A 21,497-nucleotide genomic window follows, 5' to 3' on the forward strand; every position below is an offset into this window, starting at 1 on the left:
AAGAAAACCAACAGTAGAACTCAGGGATATGTTTAATAGTGAAAGTAAGAGCATTTCCACACGCACAATGCGAAGGGAACTCAAGGGATTGGGACTGAACAGGTGTGTAGCCGTAAGAAAACCACTAATCAGTGAAGCAAACCAGAACAAAAAGCCTTCAGTTTGCTAGGGAGCATAAAGATTGGACTCTGGAGCAATGGAAGAAAGTCATGTGGTCTGATGAGTCCAGATTTACCCTGTTCCAGAGTGATGGGCACATCAGGGTAAGGAGAGAGACAGATGAAGTGATGCACCCATCATGCTTAGTGCCTACTGTACAAGCCTGTGGGGCAGTGCTATAATCTGGGGTTGCTGCTGTTGGTCAGGTCTAGATTCAGAAACATTATGTGCTCCAAGAATGAGGTCAGCTGACTACCTGAACATACTGAATGACCAGGTTATTCCATTAATGGAATTTTTCTTCCCTGATGGCACAGGCATATTGCAAGATGACAATGCCAGGATTCATCAGGCTCAAATTGCGAAAGAGTGGTTCAGGGAGCATGAGACATCATTTTCACACATGGATTGGCCACCACAGAGTCCAGACCTTAACCCCATTGAGAATATTTGGGATGTGCTGGAGAAGGCTTTGTGCAGCGGTAAGACTCTACCATAATTAATGCAAGATCTTGGTGAAAAATGTATGCAACACTGGATGGAAATAAATCTTGTGATATTGCAGAAGCTTATCAAAACAATGCCACAGCGAATGCGTGCCGTAATCAAAGCTAAAGGCGGTCCAACAAAATATTTTTGGTGGTGACTTTTTTTGGGACGGACAGTGTAATAATAATAATAATACAGAGGGGGGCATTATAATATACAGGGGAATAATATTATGGGGAATGGGGGGCTATCTGTATCGCTCTAGCACAGTATTGGGGGGGGGGGGGGCAGCAGGATGACAGTGTTGAGACACCAGGAAGCAGAGGATGATAGTAAAGTGAGGAATCTAAATGTATTTCTGTAAAACTCTTCAGAGACGAGAAGCAGCTGAAAGAAGGTATCATGGCGGTCTTATCTCTGAATGAAGATGTTGAAGAAAGAGTCTACATCCCAGGAGACGTCACTGGATGTAACAGGTATGTTGCTGTATTCTACTGTATATTTAATAGCGATGTATGTAATGTCCATCCAAATATCTGTTTCATAGTAGAGTTAGGGGGAGGAGATTGAGAATTTGTCCCACACTGCTGCAGACCAGCCCCAGACTTCAATTTTTGGCTTGCCCCAGGTGCTAGCAACCCATGCTACGCCACTGATAGAGATATGATAAATTCCGCCCCCACCAATGTTTCCCAATATGATAAAATCCTGCTAATTGTTCATTCAGTTGGTCCTCTAGGTCACCACTTGACAATGAAAGAGCAGGAAAGAGTACCCTTATTGCATTTGACCCTAGATTACCAGCCAGTTTCCCCTTAATATAATCTGCCTTTGTTTTAGCTCCATGCCTGTAAATACAGAACCTTACTGTACAGTTATTCCATATGTTACTAAGACAAAGTGCTAGGAATATGCCTGCCCCTTAATATTATTGAATAGAAATGCCTCCAAATCTAGAGACTCTGTGAAAAATACAGTCATTAGGGACTTTTCTGTGATTTTCATGCTAAATAAGAATAGGTCAGTAGAAACCTGTCTGTGATGGCAGTAGGAACTGCACAATGTATACAGATATCAACATCAGTCAGTTCTCTCATCATCGTTAAATGAATAGGTTGACAATTCTGATTTGAATTCCATTTTATGAGAAAGGATCTGATTTGAGGCATTGAGGCAATGTCAATGTCTATGGAAACAAAACTTTCCTATGATACTTCTGCCTACTGACTGATATATATACAAGAAGAAAATCAGCAAACAGAAGCAATGTAAAATCTAAATGGAACCACAAAATCTTCAAGACGTCTGAAGGTCATTTTTAAACCATAGTACTCAAAAACTTTCAGAACTTGACCTTAAATACCATAATACAAACAGAAGGTTTGTCTCAACATGAGGATCATCTCCTGGTGTTTTATTTCTTGTTGGCTGGGGTTGAAGACAATGCCGTTTCAAGTTGTTTCCTATTCTTTTTATCAAGCAGTTTACATTCAAAAGAAATTGTAGGGAATTTAAATTAACATCAAAACGCTTAGCATCTAATTAAGCGGAGCAACATCTGTACTCTCTAATCTTTGGGTTCATGCTTTCTAATGTTTTTATCCATCCCATTGTTTATACAGTTTCTGTCTGCCCCTAGTATAGATAGCTTCAGCAGATGGAAAATTGAAAATTAAAACCGATAAAACTCATCAACTCAAATAGCTTATTTAATTTGTGTACACTGAGTATAAGATGCTCCTTACCTGTAAAGTTAACTTTCAGCAAATAATCTTTGTAGAGCTTCTTACCATCTACAGTTTTCATGGCATCGCACAAATGGGTAGTATTTGAGCAAAGGGACAGTTGCATTTGGTGCAGGGCATGAGCCATGGCATACACAGCATTCACCACAAACATAATTTTGGATTCTTGTTCATAGTTCGAGCTGTTGATATTGAGGCGCTTGTCACATGGCTTCTCAGTTTTGTTATGGAGACTACATTGAAATTTTTGTTGCCAAAAATCCTTAAACCAAGGGTTTCGATGATTGTTGCTGGGATTAAGGCTTTCAAAATGCCTATCAAATTCTTTAAGAGGATGTGAAGCAAGTTCTAGAGTAATTGCACCATATGCTATGTGCTCATTGCCTTTTACAATGCTTTCTTGAGCACCCCATCCATCACTGGCGATCCATGTGAATGAAGCATTAAACCTGTTGGCAGCTGCTAAAAGCTCTCGGGTATCGTCACTCCGCATGAAAAGAACAACAACTTTTGCATTGGGCTTTTGTAAAAGTTCCTTGATGGCATTGTCATAGGATTTTTTCATGTTTGATCTTCCAACCTTTTCTGAAGTGGCAATGCAAATGTTTCTTAGTCTTGCTTCTTGTTCAAAGGCTTCAATCCCTGTCTCCCCATAGTCTCCTTCAGAAGCAACAGTAGACACATATGTCCAATTAAAGTAACGTAGGATTTCAGCCATTGCTTTCGCCTGATAGAAGTCTGGTGGCACTGTCCTTGCAAAATAGTCATAACGGGACTTGTCACTAAGTTTGGCACTGGTGGAGGCATAGCTTATTTGAGGAATATGGAAGAGTCTCAACAAATTAGCTACCTGTGGATACAAATTAGACATTTGATTAGCATCTGATGAAATATTGGCATATGTTTTTGTCATCTTCATATGGAATTTGACTTACATGAAACCCCTATAAAAGTCATATAAACCCCTATAAAAGTCATATAAACCCCTATAAACAAACCCCTATAAAAGTCATATAAAGCTATGCTGACAAACCCCTATAAAAGTCATATAAAGCTATGCTGACATCTGGTTTGTGGAAATCCATTATATGATGATACTCTACAGACCTCTTTAAATTGTGGTATTCTTGCACCAAAAATGGAAGTCCACTGAGAGCACTGACCTATACGTTGTACAGGGCTTAAGTCTCATTTTGACGAGTAGATAATCATTAGGGTTCAAATGCTAGCGATTCATGGCGGTCGATAATCGTGTAATGTGAATGTATGAAGCGACTGAACGATTTTACCATATACGCTCATTCAGTGCTTGTGAGGTTGTTGAAGTGAACAAGTAAATTATAGTTTGTTATAAAATAATTGTGGTAATGCAAATATGCATCGTTTGACGTTTTGCCGATAGGCACGATGACTAGACCTGTCCAAACACAGTCAATGATCATCATTTAAGTGAGTACACAATCGCGCATGAACAAATTTGTACACAATACTCCCTGTAGAACTAGTCTAAATGAGCGTTTCATATAGAAGTGTGTATGAGATCTTTATGCTGTAAATAGAGGATTCCGTTAAAGGGATCAACATATTAGTGAACTATTCTTAGGACAGGTCATCGATATCTGATTGGTGAGGTTCGACGATCGGCAACATTGCCAATCAACTCTTTAAAGGGGCTGTGGTTCTCATATAACTGGTGTAGCCTCTTGTTTACCTGGGTCCGACTACATGTCTGCCATACATATACTAGCACCATAGGTATAGGTTATTGCAGCTTCTTTCTATCCAAGCGAATTAGAAAAAGCTACAAAATAGTGCATCACTGCTACTAGGTATATGGCCTATAAGTGGATGGACCAAGGCAGCCTCAAATAGATGATCCTAAGGATCCCAGAACACCCCTTACTTGTTGAAAATCTGAAAGCTGGCACAGGAAAACAAGGTTAACGTACAGTAGTCACATAGGTTATTGATGTAGATTTATGTAATACAATGCATTACTTTGTAATGTGTAGTTTTTCCAGGTTTAACACAAAGTAAGGACAAGTAGTTGACCAGTTTACAAGATGGTATGTGCGGTTCTATTCTCACCTGCTAACCAACTGTACTGAGAACATATGAAGAAATTCTCATTTTCATTTGGATAAAATATTCAAGTCCTATCGTATTCATCGCACACACAATGTTGCTTTATGTTCTGTCCCGAAATAAAACAGCCCTCTGCGGCTGGAGGTTTATTGCTATTAATGCTGTTCATGGTGACTAAATACGCAGCACTGCAGACATATCTAACTCAACTCCCGTGATATCTCTGCACCACAAAATTTGATGGGGATGAACTGTTTTATTTACCAGCAGGCCTGATATGTATCTGAAAAATGTGCCCAAAATGATGCTGTCAAAAGATCCTTGCACAGTTCATAAAGTTCCTTTCACTCCCTTAAACAAAAAAAAATGCATAATTTGCCTGCCCCTCTGTAGAATACACAATAAATGTCATTTCTTCATTATAAAGCATATAAAAGGGAAGGATATTAAACTAGCAGTAACACCTCTGGGCTATTCTCCGAATGTTAATTGCTATTTTTGAGGTCCTGGATGAATGCGGATTTCTATTAACATATGCATTGTTATTTTAATGATTTCTGAATTCCGAAACATGGGAAGTCCCCCAATGTGCATAATAAATTAATTACAGAAATTTCTTGGCTGCTATACAATAGCATAAAGCCACTATAGGAAGGCAGCTCCATCACTTTTTGGGACCTGTTCAGATTATCAGTTATTAGTTAAGCAATTTCTAGATAAAATAAACAAATAGATTGCCCACTGGTGGGTTAACATATTCCAATCTGTCATTTTTTGGTGTAGCTTGCTGGTAGAAGAACTGTAGTAATACTGGCATTTTAAAACATATGTTTCAAGCAAAGGGCAGCACGGTGGCTCAGTGGTTAGCACTGGCACCTTACAGTGCTGGGGTCCTAGGTCCGAGTATGACTAAGGATAACATCTGCATGGAGTTTGTATGCTGGACAACCTTCTGGGGAGATTTATTGAGACCACCAGGCTGAGTTGTGTCACAATTCTCATGACAAGTTCCCCTATTGTATTTCTCTCGCCTGAGGTGGAATCACTGACAACTCTTTGAGCCAACAGGCTGAATATAGCAGTATAACATCGTGTGTACTATAATGCGTGATCAAAGGGATGTGCTCAAAGGCTGCTCTGCATGATTACTTACTAACGGATGCTAAGCAGATCACAAGCTTTCCAATGCTGAGACCCACACTGATTAGCTAGAATCTCTCCGAGTACCCACGAACAAGGGCTCTGTTTTCATACAGCACCACCATAATAGAAATGAAGCACCACGCAGCGCTCATCGAAATAAACATGGACACCCCCAGGTCCTCCAGACACCATTAGTAGCTGCTTTCCGCTTTGGCTGACTGATAAGTGTCTTCAACTGAGGACCTGTCCCTATTAACACAGAACGGGGTACTTAGAAATGTGTTTGCTAAGCAAGACAGACAACCAGTCACTTTGTCACAAGGGTCAATTCATCTGCAGCAAATATTAACATGACACAATCCATTTAATATACAGTTGCAACAAATGTTACATTTCATTGGCTTTTGTTAATGTCAGGGGCGTACATAGAAATCACTGGGCCCCTTTGTCAGTGACCCATGTCACCCCTTAGGGTACGTGCACATCTACTGCAGAGGTTCCAGCAGAAGCCTCCATTGCAGATTCTAGCAAAAACAAAGAGCAAAATAATCTTGAATGACCCTATGATTGTGAATGGGATCCGGCAGGTGCCGGCAGTGTTTGTCACATGCTGGATCTGGCGATTCTGGTATTCTGCTGGCATGCTGGAACAGAATACCAAAATCTGATGGCAATTGATTACCTAGCCTTACCCAATGTATTGTGCCCGCTGCTGCTACTTTTTATATAGAGTGTCATCCTTCTCCATGGACTGTGCCTGCTCCTGCTTCACCTCCTCCCCGATGCTGGCTTACTGTTTGTGCTGCGGGCCTGGAGCAGATCTTCACAGCACTAGTCTGAAGTCTGGACTGGTGACGGTGCGGGATCAGGACAGGTCTGGACTGGTCAGTCAGGTCACAGTGTGACGCGTGCTGGCAGAGGAACAGGACAGGGACATTTTCCAAAGTGCAGACACAGAAATCTAAAGGATTTTATCCAGTCACAACTGATGTTTTTCTGACTGCTGCAGAACCTGCTAATATACACCTCCGCTGCTGCAGAACCTCATAATCTGATGCTAGAGAACATTAAAGGCTTTGACCACATCTGTGTTGGGGCCTAATTCACAGATCAGGTCATAAATTCTAGACAAAATGTTATAGCCTGGCAGATGGAAACCCATCAGATCTCATCATAGTCAGCGGGATCCATCGGGTGTTGTCGTCCATGAATTTGCTCCTTCGACGGCAAAACAGTGAACGTCACCAGCACAGATGTGAACAAAGCCTAATACACACCTCAGCGGCTACAGTACATTATAATAGTGACAAGGGAACTATAAGTCTCATCATCACCAGATTGTTATTATTGGAAATTAGGGAGCAACACAGGGAGAGGTAAAATGGAGAGAACTACAACTCCCAGCATGTCCAGGCTGTTATTATCGGATACAAGTAGATATTGCACAGATAGAGTTTAAGGCCGGGTGACGGAAAACTAAACAGTGATGTGAATCCAAGAAGAGAGAACTACAACTCCCAGCATGTCGATTATTATAGGACATCATCTAGTTGTACTAGGTGAGAACTTTAAAAAGAAATAACTATAACCCCCAGTATGGCCAGACTTATTATGGGGCATCCGTATACGTTACAGAGAGGGGGTATAAGAGGAGAGAACTACAACTCCCAGCATTGCCAAACTGTACTAGGGCATAAATTGAAATTACATGGAGAGGGATACAATAGGGCAGAAGAACTAAAACTCCCAGAATTACCAGACTGTACTAGGGCATATGTTTAAATTACATGGAGAGGGATATAATAGGACAGAACTACAACTCCCAGCTTTTCTAGGATGTTATGGGTTATCCCAGAACACCACTAAGCTCCCCTCCAGGCACCATACAGAATCTCCGCCCCCTCACCGGGATATGCCACAGGTCTTTCACCAGTCCTCTGCACTAGTCATCACCAAAGGTCCTTTAGACTTCTGCTGCTCTGCTATTCCTTGGCTTCCTGCATTGGTCACATGGTTGATGACATCACCAAAGGTCCTTCTCCACCTCTTACATTCTCAGGTAGCCATACAAGTGTAATTAGTGGGCGTGGCCTATTCTCCACTGCGGGCCCCATTCCCCCAGGGACCCCATAGCAGCTGCGTGTTCTGCCTCTATTGGAGGTACGCCACTGAGTAATGTATATGCATGACAACCTCTTTCTAACAAAGCTAGAACCAGCCCTGTACCTCACATAGATCCAGAGATCTCTCCATTCATTGCTCCAATTGCTCTGCTAGATTTCTATCAAGCTGGACTGGTGTATCCTTTCTCAGGGGGTGAGTCCCTTCTGCTGAAGCTATCAAGCAGCTCAAGAGACAATTGAAGGATGTAACTGATCATGTGCGTCCACTCCTGTGAGGTGGACGGAGAAATAAAAAAAGCAAAAAGCAGGTGGTGCAATACAGATGCATTTTATTGAAAGTTCAGTAGCTATACTCAATTTTTTATCACATGTATTCAGATCCAGGTTCTGGTTTAAAAAATGCTAAATATTTTAATAGGACAACCCCTTTAAGTTTGGATTTAAGGTTTGCTGCAACTGTGTATTTAATGTGGTAAATGTCAGTTAATGTTTGCTACATCTGTAGAGCACCGCAGTGGCTAATAATCGCAATGCTGTGCTATGACGTTGGGTCCTAATCCAAGAAACATTCTGTGGGAGCACGTATGTCTTCCTTCAGTCACCAAACGTTATGTTAGGTAACCTTGTTTTCATGTAAGTTGTTTCTTATGTGTCGTATATGTCTGTGTTAGAAACAGGGAAATGAGAATAGAAGCTCCACAGGAACTCGTCCTACGTATAAATAAATGATGACTGCAATTATAAAGGTAAGAAAAATCCACTCTGAAAACAGATTTAAGAGGTATTCTATATGCTTCAGGCATGTACTGTATTTTACAGGAACTGTTCAATTATTTTCAGTGCTATTTTCATTTTCTTAAAGATGTTGTCCAGGCTTAGAAAGACATGGCTGCTTTATTCCAAAAACAGTCCCACACCTGTCCATGGATTGTGTCTGGCATTGCTGCTCAGCTGCAATGAAATGAATGGGGCTGTGCTGTAATACCACACGTGACCTGTGAACAGGTGTGGAGCTGTTTATGGAAGAAGGCAACTCTTTTTTTTTCTAGTCCTGGACAACCCCTTTAAATATATTATTATTCAAAATTAAATAGATCATCTAAAGCAGGGGTGCACAAACTATTGTGGTCTTGGGGTTGCATTGTCACATTGTTCTGTTTCAAAGGGCCAAAAAAAAAGTTCAACAGCGCTCAGTTGCATTAGCCTACTACACGGGCGGATGCAAAGTGAATAGTAAGAAATGATCGCTGCCACAGTCATTCCTCCCTCATTCAATTCTGTTGATTGTTAGCAGCACATCCCTGTCACACTGCTCCCCAATTATAGCTTTAACGGCTGTAACTTTTTTATTTTTTGGACTGCCAAAATAATTTTTGCAATGTTTTTTCTCAAGACACATGGGGCTTTTTAATATATTTTTAAGATTGTTTATCTTTTTTAGTTTTATCTAGAAAAACTGCATTATTTTTTAAACTGTAGATCCTTTTTCTTTAAATTTGCAAACTGACACTAAAATAAATTATTAAAATAAGGTCCCAACTTTGTGTCTGTTCTTTTATATAATATGTATAGTTTCATGTGAACCCAGTGATAATGGCAATGGTTTTGGTTGGAGTGGGCATTTTTTTAAATTACTTATATTTTATGATTTTTTTTATCATTTATACTTTATACGTAGAGTAGTAGTAGAGTTAACACTCATGATTTATGAGACAAGTTATCGAAACTAAATGCGTTAAGTAAACACCTTCAATTGCTTTTCTATGGTTTTTGATAACGCAATGAGTTAAGAAATTTGAGTTAAGAGCTTGAGCGCTAACCCTGCTATATCTGTATTTTTACTTTTATCAAATGTTTTATTTTTATTTGTTTTATTTATTGTTTGTTCTTTTTTGAATTTACATTTTCTTAAAATATATTTTTGCACATAATATGTCATCCAAGAAGTCACTGAAAGATCTCTGGGGGCACTGACACTTTAGTATTTTGCACTATTTCCATGGTAACTGGGTCATCCAAAGGTGCCCCAGTTATAAGGGAAAACAGCCCCTGTGCAGGCTTTGTACAAGGCATAGCTGATCGAGTCTACTAAGACCCTGCAGCTCTGCTTTTCTCTGACCTCGAGATACCTGGCGATAACAGGATCACTGGGTCTAACAGAGGAAGCTGGATATTTGCTTCCTCTATTAAAGGGGTTGTCCAGGTTCAGAGCTGAACCTGGACATCCCTCCATTTTCACCCCGGCAGCCCCCCTGACATGAGCATCGGAGCAGTTCATGCTCCGATGCTCTCCTTTGCCCTGCGCTAAATCGCGCAGGGCAAAGGCATTTTTCTGAGTTCCGGTGACATACCGGGCTCTCTATGGGGCTGACAGGCAGCCCGGTGACGTCACCGGCACTGATGGGCGGGATTTGGCTCTGCCCTAGCCAGTAAAACGGCTAGGGCAGAGCTAAAGCCCGCCCCTCAGAGCCGGTGACGTCACCGAACACACTGCTGGGCGGAAGTTACCGCCCGGCAGTGTGTTATTGAAAACACAAGAGCCTGTGCCCTGCGCGATCTAGCGCAGGGCACGGGAGCGCATCGGAGCATGAGATGCTCCGATGCCAGGCTCAGGAGGGCTGCCGGGGTGAAAATAAGGGTATGTCCGGGTTCAGCTCTGAACCCGGACAACCCCTTTAATTGCACAGGTCTCATTAAGTGCAATGCAGAAGAAGGCATGAGGAGAAGGCAGAAGTGGTAATAAAGTGCTTCTATCGTCTCCTCGGGCCCCTGGCTGTCACTGACAGTAGGGCACCCGGCCAGCTAAAGTACAGGAGCAGGACCTTTAATACAGCCCTGTGCAGTGCTCCGGTCAGAAACAGAGCTCATTACATGATCAGCTGTGTTTCTGTCCAGCAGGACAGGGGCTGCAATCCCCTGATCCAAAGTAATATTTTCATTCTGTTAATTTGTCACTGATTACTTACTGTAAAACCATGTAACTACAAGATATATCTTGTGCTTCTTATCAAAATATAAGCAATGGATGCAAGAGATACATATGATAAGTACTGTATTTTTTGCTTTATAAGACACACTTTTTTCAGTGGTGGAAAAATCTCAGTGCTACTAGTGAGCGTTTCCATTATGGAAGCTCTCACTAGAATGCATTTGGTGCTGGGAGCGGGCAGTGAAGTGCTGCGAGCATTTCCGGTATTCACTCTCCCTGGTCTTCCTTCCTGGGGCCAGAGCTGCACTGTCCTGACCGCGTACAGCGCCAGGACGTAATACACGCACTATGACCTGACACTGCACACAGTCAGGTGACAGTGCACCATGGGCCAGAGAACACAGGGAGCTGCGACTTCTACAGAGACCACTGGACATGGAGAGGAACCGCGGTGTAGGAGAGGTAAGAGGAGTTTTTTTTTTATCCTGATCTGAGGTCTGATGGTATTCTAGCAAGAAATTCTGATTGGGGGGGGGGGGGGGTCTGACATTTAGGGCTTATTTGAGGTCTGGGATGGGCGCCTGACATAAAGGTTGATATAAAGTCTGATGGGAGTCTGACATTGAAGACTGATCTGAGGTCGGATGGGGTCTGACATTTAGGGGTGATCTGAGGTCTGAGGGGGGTCTGACATTGAGGGCTGATCTAAAGTCTGATGGGAGTCTGACATAAAGGGCTGATATAAGGTCTGATGGGAGTCTGACATTGTTGGCTGATATAAAGGCTGATGGAGGTCTGACATTGAGGTCTGATCGGAGGTTTGATGGGTGTCTGACATTGATGGCTGATCTAAGGTTTGAGAGGGGTCTGACATTGAGGGCGTATCTGAGGTCTGATGGGAATCTAACATAAAGGGCTTGCTAAAAGGTCTGATGGTGGTCTGACATTGAGGGCTGATATAAGGTCTGATGGGGGTCTGATATGGGGGTCTGATGTGATGTCCTGATAGGGGGTCTGATTTGATTTCCTGATATGGGGGTCTGATGTGATATACTGATATGGGGGTCTGATGTGATGTCCTGATATGGGGGCTGATCTGATGTCCTGATATGGTGGTCTGATCTGAGGCCCTGATATTTATGGGGGTTTAATCTGAAGATCTGATATGAAGTCTAATGAAAAATATTTTTTTCTTATTTTCTGCCTCTAAAACCTGGGGTGCCTTCTCATCAGGTTCGTCTTATAAAGTAAAAAATACAATATGTTTTTAGCTATATATATATATATTTTATTACTAACTCTCTGATTTTCTCTGGTCTCTAAGTCTTTGAAATTCAATTCATATGCATGGCTTGCCAAAAAAACATTAATGCTCATTATAATCTAGAAGAATTTTGATAGTGGATAAACATTTTCATGGACTCAAATTCCCTTCATTGAATACGGTCAGATAATATGTCCAGTTCCATAAAACAGCCAACCTGTTCTTTTGAGAAATTATACCATGGTCTAGCTCAAGTTGTTTGTCAACCTTTAGACAGAATCATCTTGAAAAGATGAAAGGTTGAAGGGTTATTCCCATTCTAGAATGGGGCCACCCTGACCTACAGTGGTCAGGTCTCTGGGACACTGTTTTTGTGACTTGCGTGATACAGAAACATACTGTAACTCTTAGTACTACGGTGTCACTGTAACTCCTATTCACTTGTAAAGAAGCAGTGTAGCAGCTCTCCAAAATATGTTAAGCGTCATGATTTGGGGCTACTTTGCTGCCTCAGGCTAAGGATGCCTTGTGATCATTGAATGAACAATGAATTATAAGGTGTATCAAGATATTTTACATGAGAACGTAGGGGCAATAAGAGATGATATAACAAGACAATGACCCAAAGTAATCAAGTCAATTGCCATATTTTTTGGACTATAAGACACACAAAAAAACTGTCAGTATGGTCAGAAATGCTAGATCTCCCTGGCTGCTTCCATACAGTGCTGCTTATACAGCGCTTTGCTGGATCAATGAAAAAGCTACTGGCATACTTCCAATGGAAGCACACCACGCAGCTGTTATGGGGTCCGTGGAAAAGGGGGCCCAGCTGTTGCAAGCTAGCCATGCAGAAGAGAAGATACCACGTGGATGAGGACCTGAGTAATATCATCATCATCATCGCCACAAATTCATGCTGTAGAACTGTGTGTGTATTTGTATAATATACACTATATAATCATATATAAAGTCATGATCATGGAGAGTAAAAATAATAATAATAGAAAATAAAATAATCTAGCTGAACAAGCATGGCAGGAAACTACAGAGCAATGACCATGTGCTCAATAAAAGCCATCAATTGTTTTGGTTTTATTAGTTACATTGTGTTTGTCTATAATTGTTGCTTATCTAACAATCAGACCGCATTTTATTAGTTATCAATGCAAAATCCTGGTAATTTAAAGAGTTCAGTTCTTTTTTCTTGCAACTGTAGATTCCTAAAAATTGTACAAGAAAAAAATATATAGCATGCTTTGTGACATGCTGAAAAGAGCTATTCTTTCCTAGAAGTTTTGGATCTAGGGGGATCAAGATGCCCAAGAAATACACATAGAGGCAAGTTGGTGTACGTTTTTTTTTACTGTAACTTAACAACAAATCTGCCTCATAGAGCACTCATGGGTTTGTAATATGGATCTGTAGGTAGAGCATGTACTGGTTCCATGCATGTGGCAGCGACATGTACATGGACCCTTATGGAACTTGGTATTGAAAATCACTTGAGCTGTATTAATTTAGATTTTAAGAAAGAAAGTATACCTGAAGTTTAACTTTCTTTATGTAGCACAGTTGCATTTTAAGTTATTTTAGTCTGCCAATTGTCGGACATCATGCCCTTTCTGTATCTAAAACTGAATCTCTCAAAAATTTAACTTCTTGTCTTTCCCCATCTACTAACCCGCCTAAACTTGACATTTCAATTTCAGTCTGCGGCACTATCATAACTCCTGTGCAACACGCCCGCTGTCTTGGGGCCACATTTGACTCAGATCTTTCCTTTGTTCCCCATATTCAATCACTTGAACGCTTTTGATGTCTGTACCTCAAGAATATAGCCAGAATCTGCCCTTTTCTTATGATGGACACTGCAAAAAGTCTTGTTGCCTTGATTCATTCTGGTCTTGACTACTGCAACTCATTACTAATTGGTCTCCCTCTCACTAAACTCTCCCCCCTCACTAAACTCAGTCTGTCCTAAATGCTGCAGCCAGGCTCATCTATCAACCCGCTACACTGATGCTACTAGTCTGTGCCAGTCACTTCACTGGTTGCCTATCCACCACAGAATACAGTTCAAACTTCTTACCCTCACAACAAAGCTCTCTACATTTCTGTCTACCACCCTACTCGTGCCCTCCATTCTGTTAGTGACTAGTGTTGAACGAGCACCAAAGTGCTTGTGTGCTCGAGTAGAACACTTTGCGATGCTCGGGTGATCTACCGAGCACAATGGAAGTCAATGGGAGAACCCCAGGCACCCCCTGCTCTGAAGAGGGGAGGGTGTCGGGAGACTCTAGTTCGGCTTAGGAGTCCCTGCTCTGACTTCATATGTAGCTATGTTCATATATGGAGTCAGTGCTTGGGGACAGCCCAGTGCATTTAAATCTAATTTAGCCTGTATTTCAGATAAGTATCTGCAAGGATTCGAACTCATAACCTTCTGTATTAGAGGCAAGGCACTTAAACACTCAGCTATAATAGCTGTATAGCCAGTCACTTAATAAATAAATATGAGAATTCTACTGTACTGTACTTCTACTCAGACCTATACAGTAGAAGTCTGTATGTATTATTTTTTTGGGGTTGCCTATGCAGCTATATAGTGTAGCGGTTAAAGTTCTGGGCTGTAATGCAGAAGCTGCTGTGAGTTCAAATCCTGTCACAAACTTTTTCAGAAATAGAGGCTAAACTTAATTTAAATATATATATATATATATATATATATATATATACTCACCTAAAGAATTATTAGGAACATCATAATAATACGGTGTTGGACCCCCTTTTGCCTTCAGAACTGCCTTAATTCTACGTGGCATTGATTCAACAAGGTGCTGATAGCATTCTTTAGAAATGTTGGCCCATATTGATAGGATAGCATCTTGCAGTTGATGGAGATTTGAGGGATGCACATCCAGGGCACGAAGCTCCGTTCCACCACATCCCAAAGATGCCCTATTGGGTTGAGATCTGGTGACTGTGGGGGCCATTTTAGCACAGTGAACTCATTGTCATGTTCAAGAAACCAATTTGAAATGATTCGAGCTTTGTGACATGGTGCATTATCCTGCTGGAAGTAGCCATCAGAGGATGGGTACATGATGGTCATGAGGGATGGGTAAATTCGGACTCTACCATTTGAATGTCTCAACAGAAATCGAGACTCATCAGACCAGGCAACATTTTTCCAGTCTTCAACAGTCCAATTTTGGTTAGCTCGTGCAAATTGTAGCCTCTTTTTCCTATTTGTAGTGGAGATGAGTGGTACCCGGTGGGGTCTTCTGCTGTTGTAGCCCATCCGCCTCAAGGTTGTGCATATTGTGGCTTTACAAATGCTTTGCTGCATACCTCGGTTGTAACGAGTGGTTATTTCAGTCAACGTTGCTCTTCTATCAGCTTGAATCAGTCGGCCCATTCTCCTCTGACCTCTAGCATCAACAAGGCATTTTCGCCCACAGGACTGCCGCATACTGGATGTTTTTCCCTTTTCACACCATTCTTTGTAAACCCTAGAAATGGTTGTGCGTAAAAATCCCAGTAACTGAGCAGATTGTGAAATACTCAGACCGGCCCGTCTGGCACCAACAACCATGCCATGCTCAAAATTGCTTAAATCACCTTTCTTTCCCATTCTGACATTCAGAAAAATGAGCACCTACCTGAGACAATCGCCCAAAAAAAAAAAAAAGTATGGCTCAGAATATGGAGACACTAAAACATCATATTTTTTGTTTTAAAAAAGCTGTTGTTGTGTAAAACTTACATAAAGTATACATATAAGGTATCACCACATCCGTATCGACTGGTTCTATAAAAATATCACATGACCTAACCCCTTAGATGAACACCGTAAAAAAATAAAATAAATTCAAACTGTGCTAAATAAACAATTTTTTGTCACCTTACATCGCAAAAAGTGTAATAGCAAGCGATAAAAAAGTCATATGCACCCCAAAATAGTGCCAATTAAACCGTCATCTCATCCCGCAAAAATCATACCCTACCCAAGATAATCGCCCAAAAACTGAAAAAAATATGGCTCTCAGACTATGGAAACACTAAAACATGATTTTTTGTTTGTTTCAAAAATGAAATCATTGTGTAAAACTTACATAAATAAAGAAAAGTATACATATTAGGTATCGCCGTGTCCGTGACAACCTGGTCTATAAAAATACCACATGATCTAACCTGTCAGATGAATGTTGTAAATAACAAAAAATAAAAACGGTGCCAAAACAGCTATTTCTTGTTACCTTGCTTTACAAAAAGTGTAATATAGAACAACCAAAAATCATATGTACCCTAAAATAGTACCAACAAAACTGCCACCCTATCCCGTAGTTTCTAAAATGGGGTCACTTTTTTGGAGTTTCTACTCTAGGAGTGCATCAGGGGGGCTTCAATCGGGACATGGTGTCAAAAAACAGTCCAGCAAAATCTACCTTCCAAAAACCGTATGGCATTATTTTCCTTCTGCGCCCTGTCGTGTGCCCGTACAGCAATTTACGACCACATATGGGGTGTTTCTGTAAACTACAGAATCAGAGCCATAAATATTGAGTTTTGTTTGGTTGTTAACCCTTGCTTTGTAACTGTAAAAAAATTATTAAAATGGAAAATCTGCCCAAAAAGTGAAATTTTTAAATTGTATCTCTATTTTCCATTAATTCTTGTGGAACACCTAAAGGGTTAACAAAGTTTGTAAAATCCGTTTTAAATACCTTGAGGGGTGTAGTTTCTAGAATGGGGTCATTTTTGGGTGGTTTCTATTATGTAAGCCTCACAAAGTGACTTCAGACCTGAACTGGTCCTTGAAAAGTGGGTTTTTGAAAATTTCAGAAAAATTTTGAGATTTGCTTCTAAATTTCTAAGCCTTGTAACATCCCCCAAAAATAAAATGTAATTCCCAAAATGATCCAAACATGAAGTAGACATATGGGGAATGTAAAGTAATAACTATATTTGTAGGTATTACTATGTATTATAGAAGTAGAGAAATTGAAACTTGGAAATTTGCTAATTTTTCCATATTTTTTAGCAAATTTGGTATTTTTTTAATAAATCAAAATGAATTTTTTTTACTTCCTTTTACCAGTGTCATGAAGTACAATAGGTGACGAAAAAACAATCTCAGAATGTCCTGGATAAGTCAAACCGTTTTAAAGTTATCACTAGGGATGAGCGAACCCGAACTGTATAGTTCGGGTTCGTACCGAATTTTGGGGTGTCCGTGACACGGACCCGAACCCGGACATTTTCGTAAAAGTCCGGGTTCGGGTTCGGTGTTCGTCGCTTTCTTCGCGCTTTTGTGACGCTTTCTTGGCGCTTTTTGAAAGGCTGCAAAGCAGCCAATCAACAAGCGTCATACTACTTGCCCCAAGAGGCCATCACAGCCATGCCTACTATTGGCATGGCTGTGATTGGCCAGAGCACCATGTGACCCAGCCTCTATTTAAGCTGGAGTCACATAGCGCCGCCCGTCACTCTGCTCTGATTAGCGTAGGGAGAGGTTGCGGCTGCGACAGTAGGGCGAGATTAGGCAGATTAACTCCTCCAAAGGACTTGATTAACTGATCGATCTGCAGCTGTGGATCATTGAGCTGCTGATCCTCAATTGCTCACTGTTTTTAGGCTGCACAGACCGTTTGTCAGTCTCATTTTTCTGGGGTGATCGGCGGCCATTTTGTGTCTTGTGGTGCGCCAGCACAAGCTGCGACCAAGTGCATTTAACCCTCAATGGTGTGGTTGTTTTTTGGCTAAAGCCTACATCAGGGTGAAGCTGTGACACCAAGTGCATTTAACCAGCAATAGTCTGTTCATTTTTTGGCCATATACAAAATCAGGGGCAAGCTGCGCCTGTCACCAAGTGCATTTAACCCTCAATGGTGTGGTTGTTTTTTGGCTAAAGCCTACATCAGGGTGAAGCTGTCACACCAAGTGCATTTAACCAGCAATAGTCTGTTCATTTTTTGGCCATATACAAAATCAGGGGCAAGCTGCGCCTGTCACCAAGTGCATTTAACCCTCAATGGTGTGGTTGTTTTTTGGCTAAAGCCTACATCAGGGTGAAGCTGTCACACCAAGTGCATTTAACCAGCAATAGTCTGTTCATTTTTTGGCCATATACAAAATCAGGGGCAAGCTGCGCCTGTCACCAAGTGCATTTAACCCTCAATGGTGTGGTTGTTTTTTGGCTAAAGCCTACATCAGGGTGAAGCTGTCACACCAAGTGCATTTAACCAGCAATAGTCTGTTCATTTTTTGGCCATATCCCAGTCTAATTCTGTCACTAAATCCATACCGGTCACCCAGCGCCTAAATACTAGGCCTCAAATTTATATCCAGCTAAATCTGTCCCTAGTGCTGTAGCTGGGCGAGTTATTTAGTGTCCGTTCAAGCACATTTCTTGTTCTGGGTTGAAATACAATTCCCAATTTAGCAATTTCATAATTTAGTGGTTCCTGCTATATCAGAGCTCTTTGAAATCTATCCCAAAAAGGGTATATAATATTGAAGGTGCACATAGGGTCATTCAGAGTAACTTCACACACACCCGCTACTGTGTATTTCCAAGTCTAATTCTGTCACTAAATCCATACCGGTGACCCAGCGCCTAAATACTAGGCCTCAAATTTAATTCCCTCTAAATCTCTCGTTACCCACCGCTGTACTGTTGTTGCTGGGCAAGATATTTAGTGTCCGTCAAAGCACATTTTTTGTTCTGGGTTGAAGTACAATTCCCAATTTAGCAATTTCATAATTTAGTGGTTTCTGCTATATCAGAGCTATTTGAAATCTATCCCAAAAAGGGTATATAATATTGAAGGTGCACATAGGGTCATTCAGAATAACTTCACACACACCCGCTACTGTGTATTTCCAAGTCTAATTCTGTCACTAAACCCATACCTGTCACCCAGCGCCTAAATACTAGGCCTCAAATTTAAATCCCTCTAAATCTCTCGTTACCGTTGTCCTGTTGTAGCTGGGAAAGTTATTTAGTGCCCGTCAAAGCACATTTTTTGTTCTGGGTTGAAGTACAATTCCCAATTTAGCAATTTCATAATTTAGTGGTTCCTGCTATATCAGAGCTATTTGAAATCTATCCCAAAAAGGGTATATAATATTGAAGGTGCACATAGGGTCATTCAGAATAACTTCACACACACCCGCTACTGTGTATTTCCAAGTCTAATTCTGTCACTAAATCCATACCGGTGACCCAGCGCCTAAATACTAGGCCTCAAATTTAATTCCCTCTAAATCTCTCGTTACCCACCGCTGTACTGTTGTTGCTGGGCAAGATATTTAGTGTCCGTCAAAGCACATTTTTTGTTCTGGGTTGAAGTACAATTCCCAATTTAGCAATTTCATAATTTAGTGGTTTCTGCTATATCAGAGCTATTTGAAATCTATCCCTAAAAGGGTATATAATATTGAAGGTGCACATAGGGTCATTCAGAATAACTTCACACACACCCGCTACTGTGTATTTCCAAGTCTAATTCTGTCACTAAACCCATACCTGTCACCCAGCGCCTAAATACTAGGCCTCAAATTTATATCCAGCTAAATCTGTCCCTAGTGCTGTAGCTGGGCGAGTTATTTAGTGTCCGTTCAAGCACATTTCTTGTTCTGGGTTGAAATACAATTCCCAATTTAGCAATTTCATAATTTAGTGGTTCCTGCTATATCAGAGCTCTTTGAAATCTATCCCAAAAAGGGTATATAATATTGAAGGTGCACATAGGGTCATTCAGAGTAACTTCACACACACCCGCTACTGTGTATTTCCAAGTCTAATTCTGTCACTAAATCCATACCGGTGACCCAGCGCCTAAATACTAGGCCTCAAATTTAATTCCCTCTAAATCTCTCGTTACCCACCGCTGTACTGTTGTTGCTGGGCAAGATATTTAGTGTCCGTCAAAGCACATTTTTTGTTCTGGGTTGAAGTACAATTCCCAATTTAGCAATTTCATAATTTAGTGGTTTCTGCTATATCAGAGCTATTTGAAATCTATCCCAAAAAGGGTATATAATATTGAAGGTGCACATAGGGTCATTCAGAATAACTTCACACACACCCGCTACTGTGTATTTCCAAGTCTAATTCTGTCACTAAACCCATACCTGTCACCCAGCGCCTAAATACTAGGCCTCAAATTTAAATCCCTCTAAATCTCTCGTTACCGTTGTCCTGTTGTAGCTGGGAAAGTTATTTAGTGCCCGTCAAAGCACATTTTTTGTTCTGGGTTGAAGTACAATTCCCAATTTAGCAATTTCATAATTTAGTGGTTCCTGCTATATCAGAGCTATTTGAAATCTATCCCAAAAAGGGTATATAATATTGAAGGTGCACATAGGGTCATTCAGAATAACTTCACACACACCCGCTACTGTGTATTTCCAAGTCTAATTCTGTCACTAAATCCATACCGGTGACCCAGCGCCTAAATACTAGGCCTCAAATTTAATTCCCTCTAAATCTCTCGTTACCCACCGCTGTACTGTTGTTGCTGGGCAAGATATTTAGTGTCCGTCAAAGCACATTTTTTGTTCTGGGTTGAAGTACAATTCCCAATTTAGCAATTTCATAATTTAGTGGTTTCTGCTATATCAGAGCTATTTGAAATCTATCCCAAAAAGGGTATATAATATTGAAGGTGCACATAGGGTCATTCAGAATAACTTCACACACACCCGCTACTGTGTATTTCCAAGTCTAATTCTGTCACTAAACCCATACCTGTCACCCAGCGCCTAAATACTAGGCCTCAAATTTAAATCCCTCTAAATCTCTCGTTACCGTTGTCCTGTTGTAGCTGGGAAAGTTATTTAGTGCCCGTCAAAGCACATTTTTTGTTCTGGGTTGAAGTACAATTCCCAATTTAGCAATTTCATAATTTAGTGGTTCCTGCTATATCAGAGCTATTTGAAATCTATCCCAAAAAGGGTATATAATATTGAAGGTGCACATAGGGTCATTCAGAATAACTTCACACACACCCGCTACTGTGTATTTCCAAGTCTAATTCTGTCACTAAATCCATACCGGTGACCCAGCGCCTAAATACTAGGCCTCAAATTTAATTCCCTCTAAATCTCTCGTTACCCACCGCTGTACTGTTGTTGCTGGGCAAGATATTTAGTGTCCGTCAAAGCACATTTTTTGTTCTGGGTTGAAGTACAATTCCCAATTTAGCAATTTCATAATTTAGTGGTTTCTGCTATATCAGAGCTATTTGAAATCTATCCCTAAAAGGGTATATAATATTGAAGGTGCACATAGGGTCATTCAGAATAACTTCACACACACCCGCTACTGTGTATTTCCAAGTCTAATTCTGTCACTAAATCCATACCGGTGACCCAGCGCCTAAATACTAGGCCTCAAATTTAATTCCCTCTAAATCTCTCGTTACCCACCGTTGTACTGTTGTTGCTGGGCAAGATATTTAGTGTCCGTCAAAGCACATTTTTTGTTCTGGGTTGAAGTACAATTCCCAATTTAGCAATTTCATAATTTAGTGGTTTCTGCTATATCAGAG

General features: G+C 40.9%; 1 protein-coding gene across 1 annotated transcript in view; it reads right to left on the reverse strand.

Annotated features, from left to right (window-relative positions):
- The window catches only part of GRM3 (glutamate metabotropic receptor 3), a 342,443-nt gene that overhangs the window by 100,341 nt on the left and 220,605 nt on the right, over positions 1–21,497 (reverse strand). The window contains exon 3 of the mRNA XM_044276763.1: positions 2,394–3,243. Within this exon, the coding sequence (XP_044132698.1) occupies positions 2,394–3,243 (850 nt within the window). The remainder of the gene's footprint in view (positions 1–2,393; positions 3,244–21,497) is intronic.

This window comes from Bufo gargarizans, chromosome 2 (genome assembly GCF_014858855.1).
Source record: "Bufo gargarizans isolate SCDJY-AF-19 chromosome 2, ASM1485885v1, whole genome shotgun sequence".
In the NCBI taxonomy this organism is placed as follows: domain Eukaryota; kingdom Metazoa; phylum Chordata; class Amphibia; order Anura; family Bufonidae; genus Bufo; species Bufo gargarizans.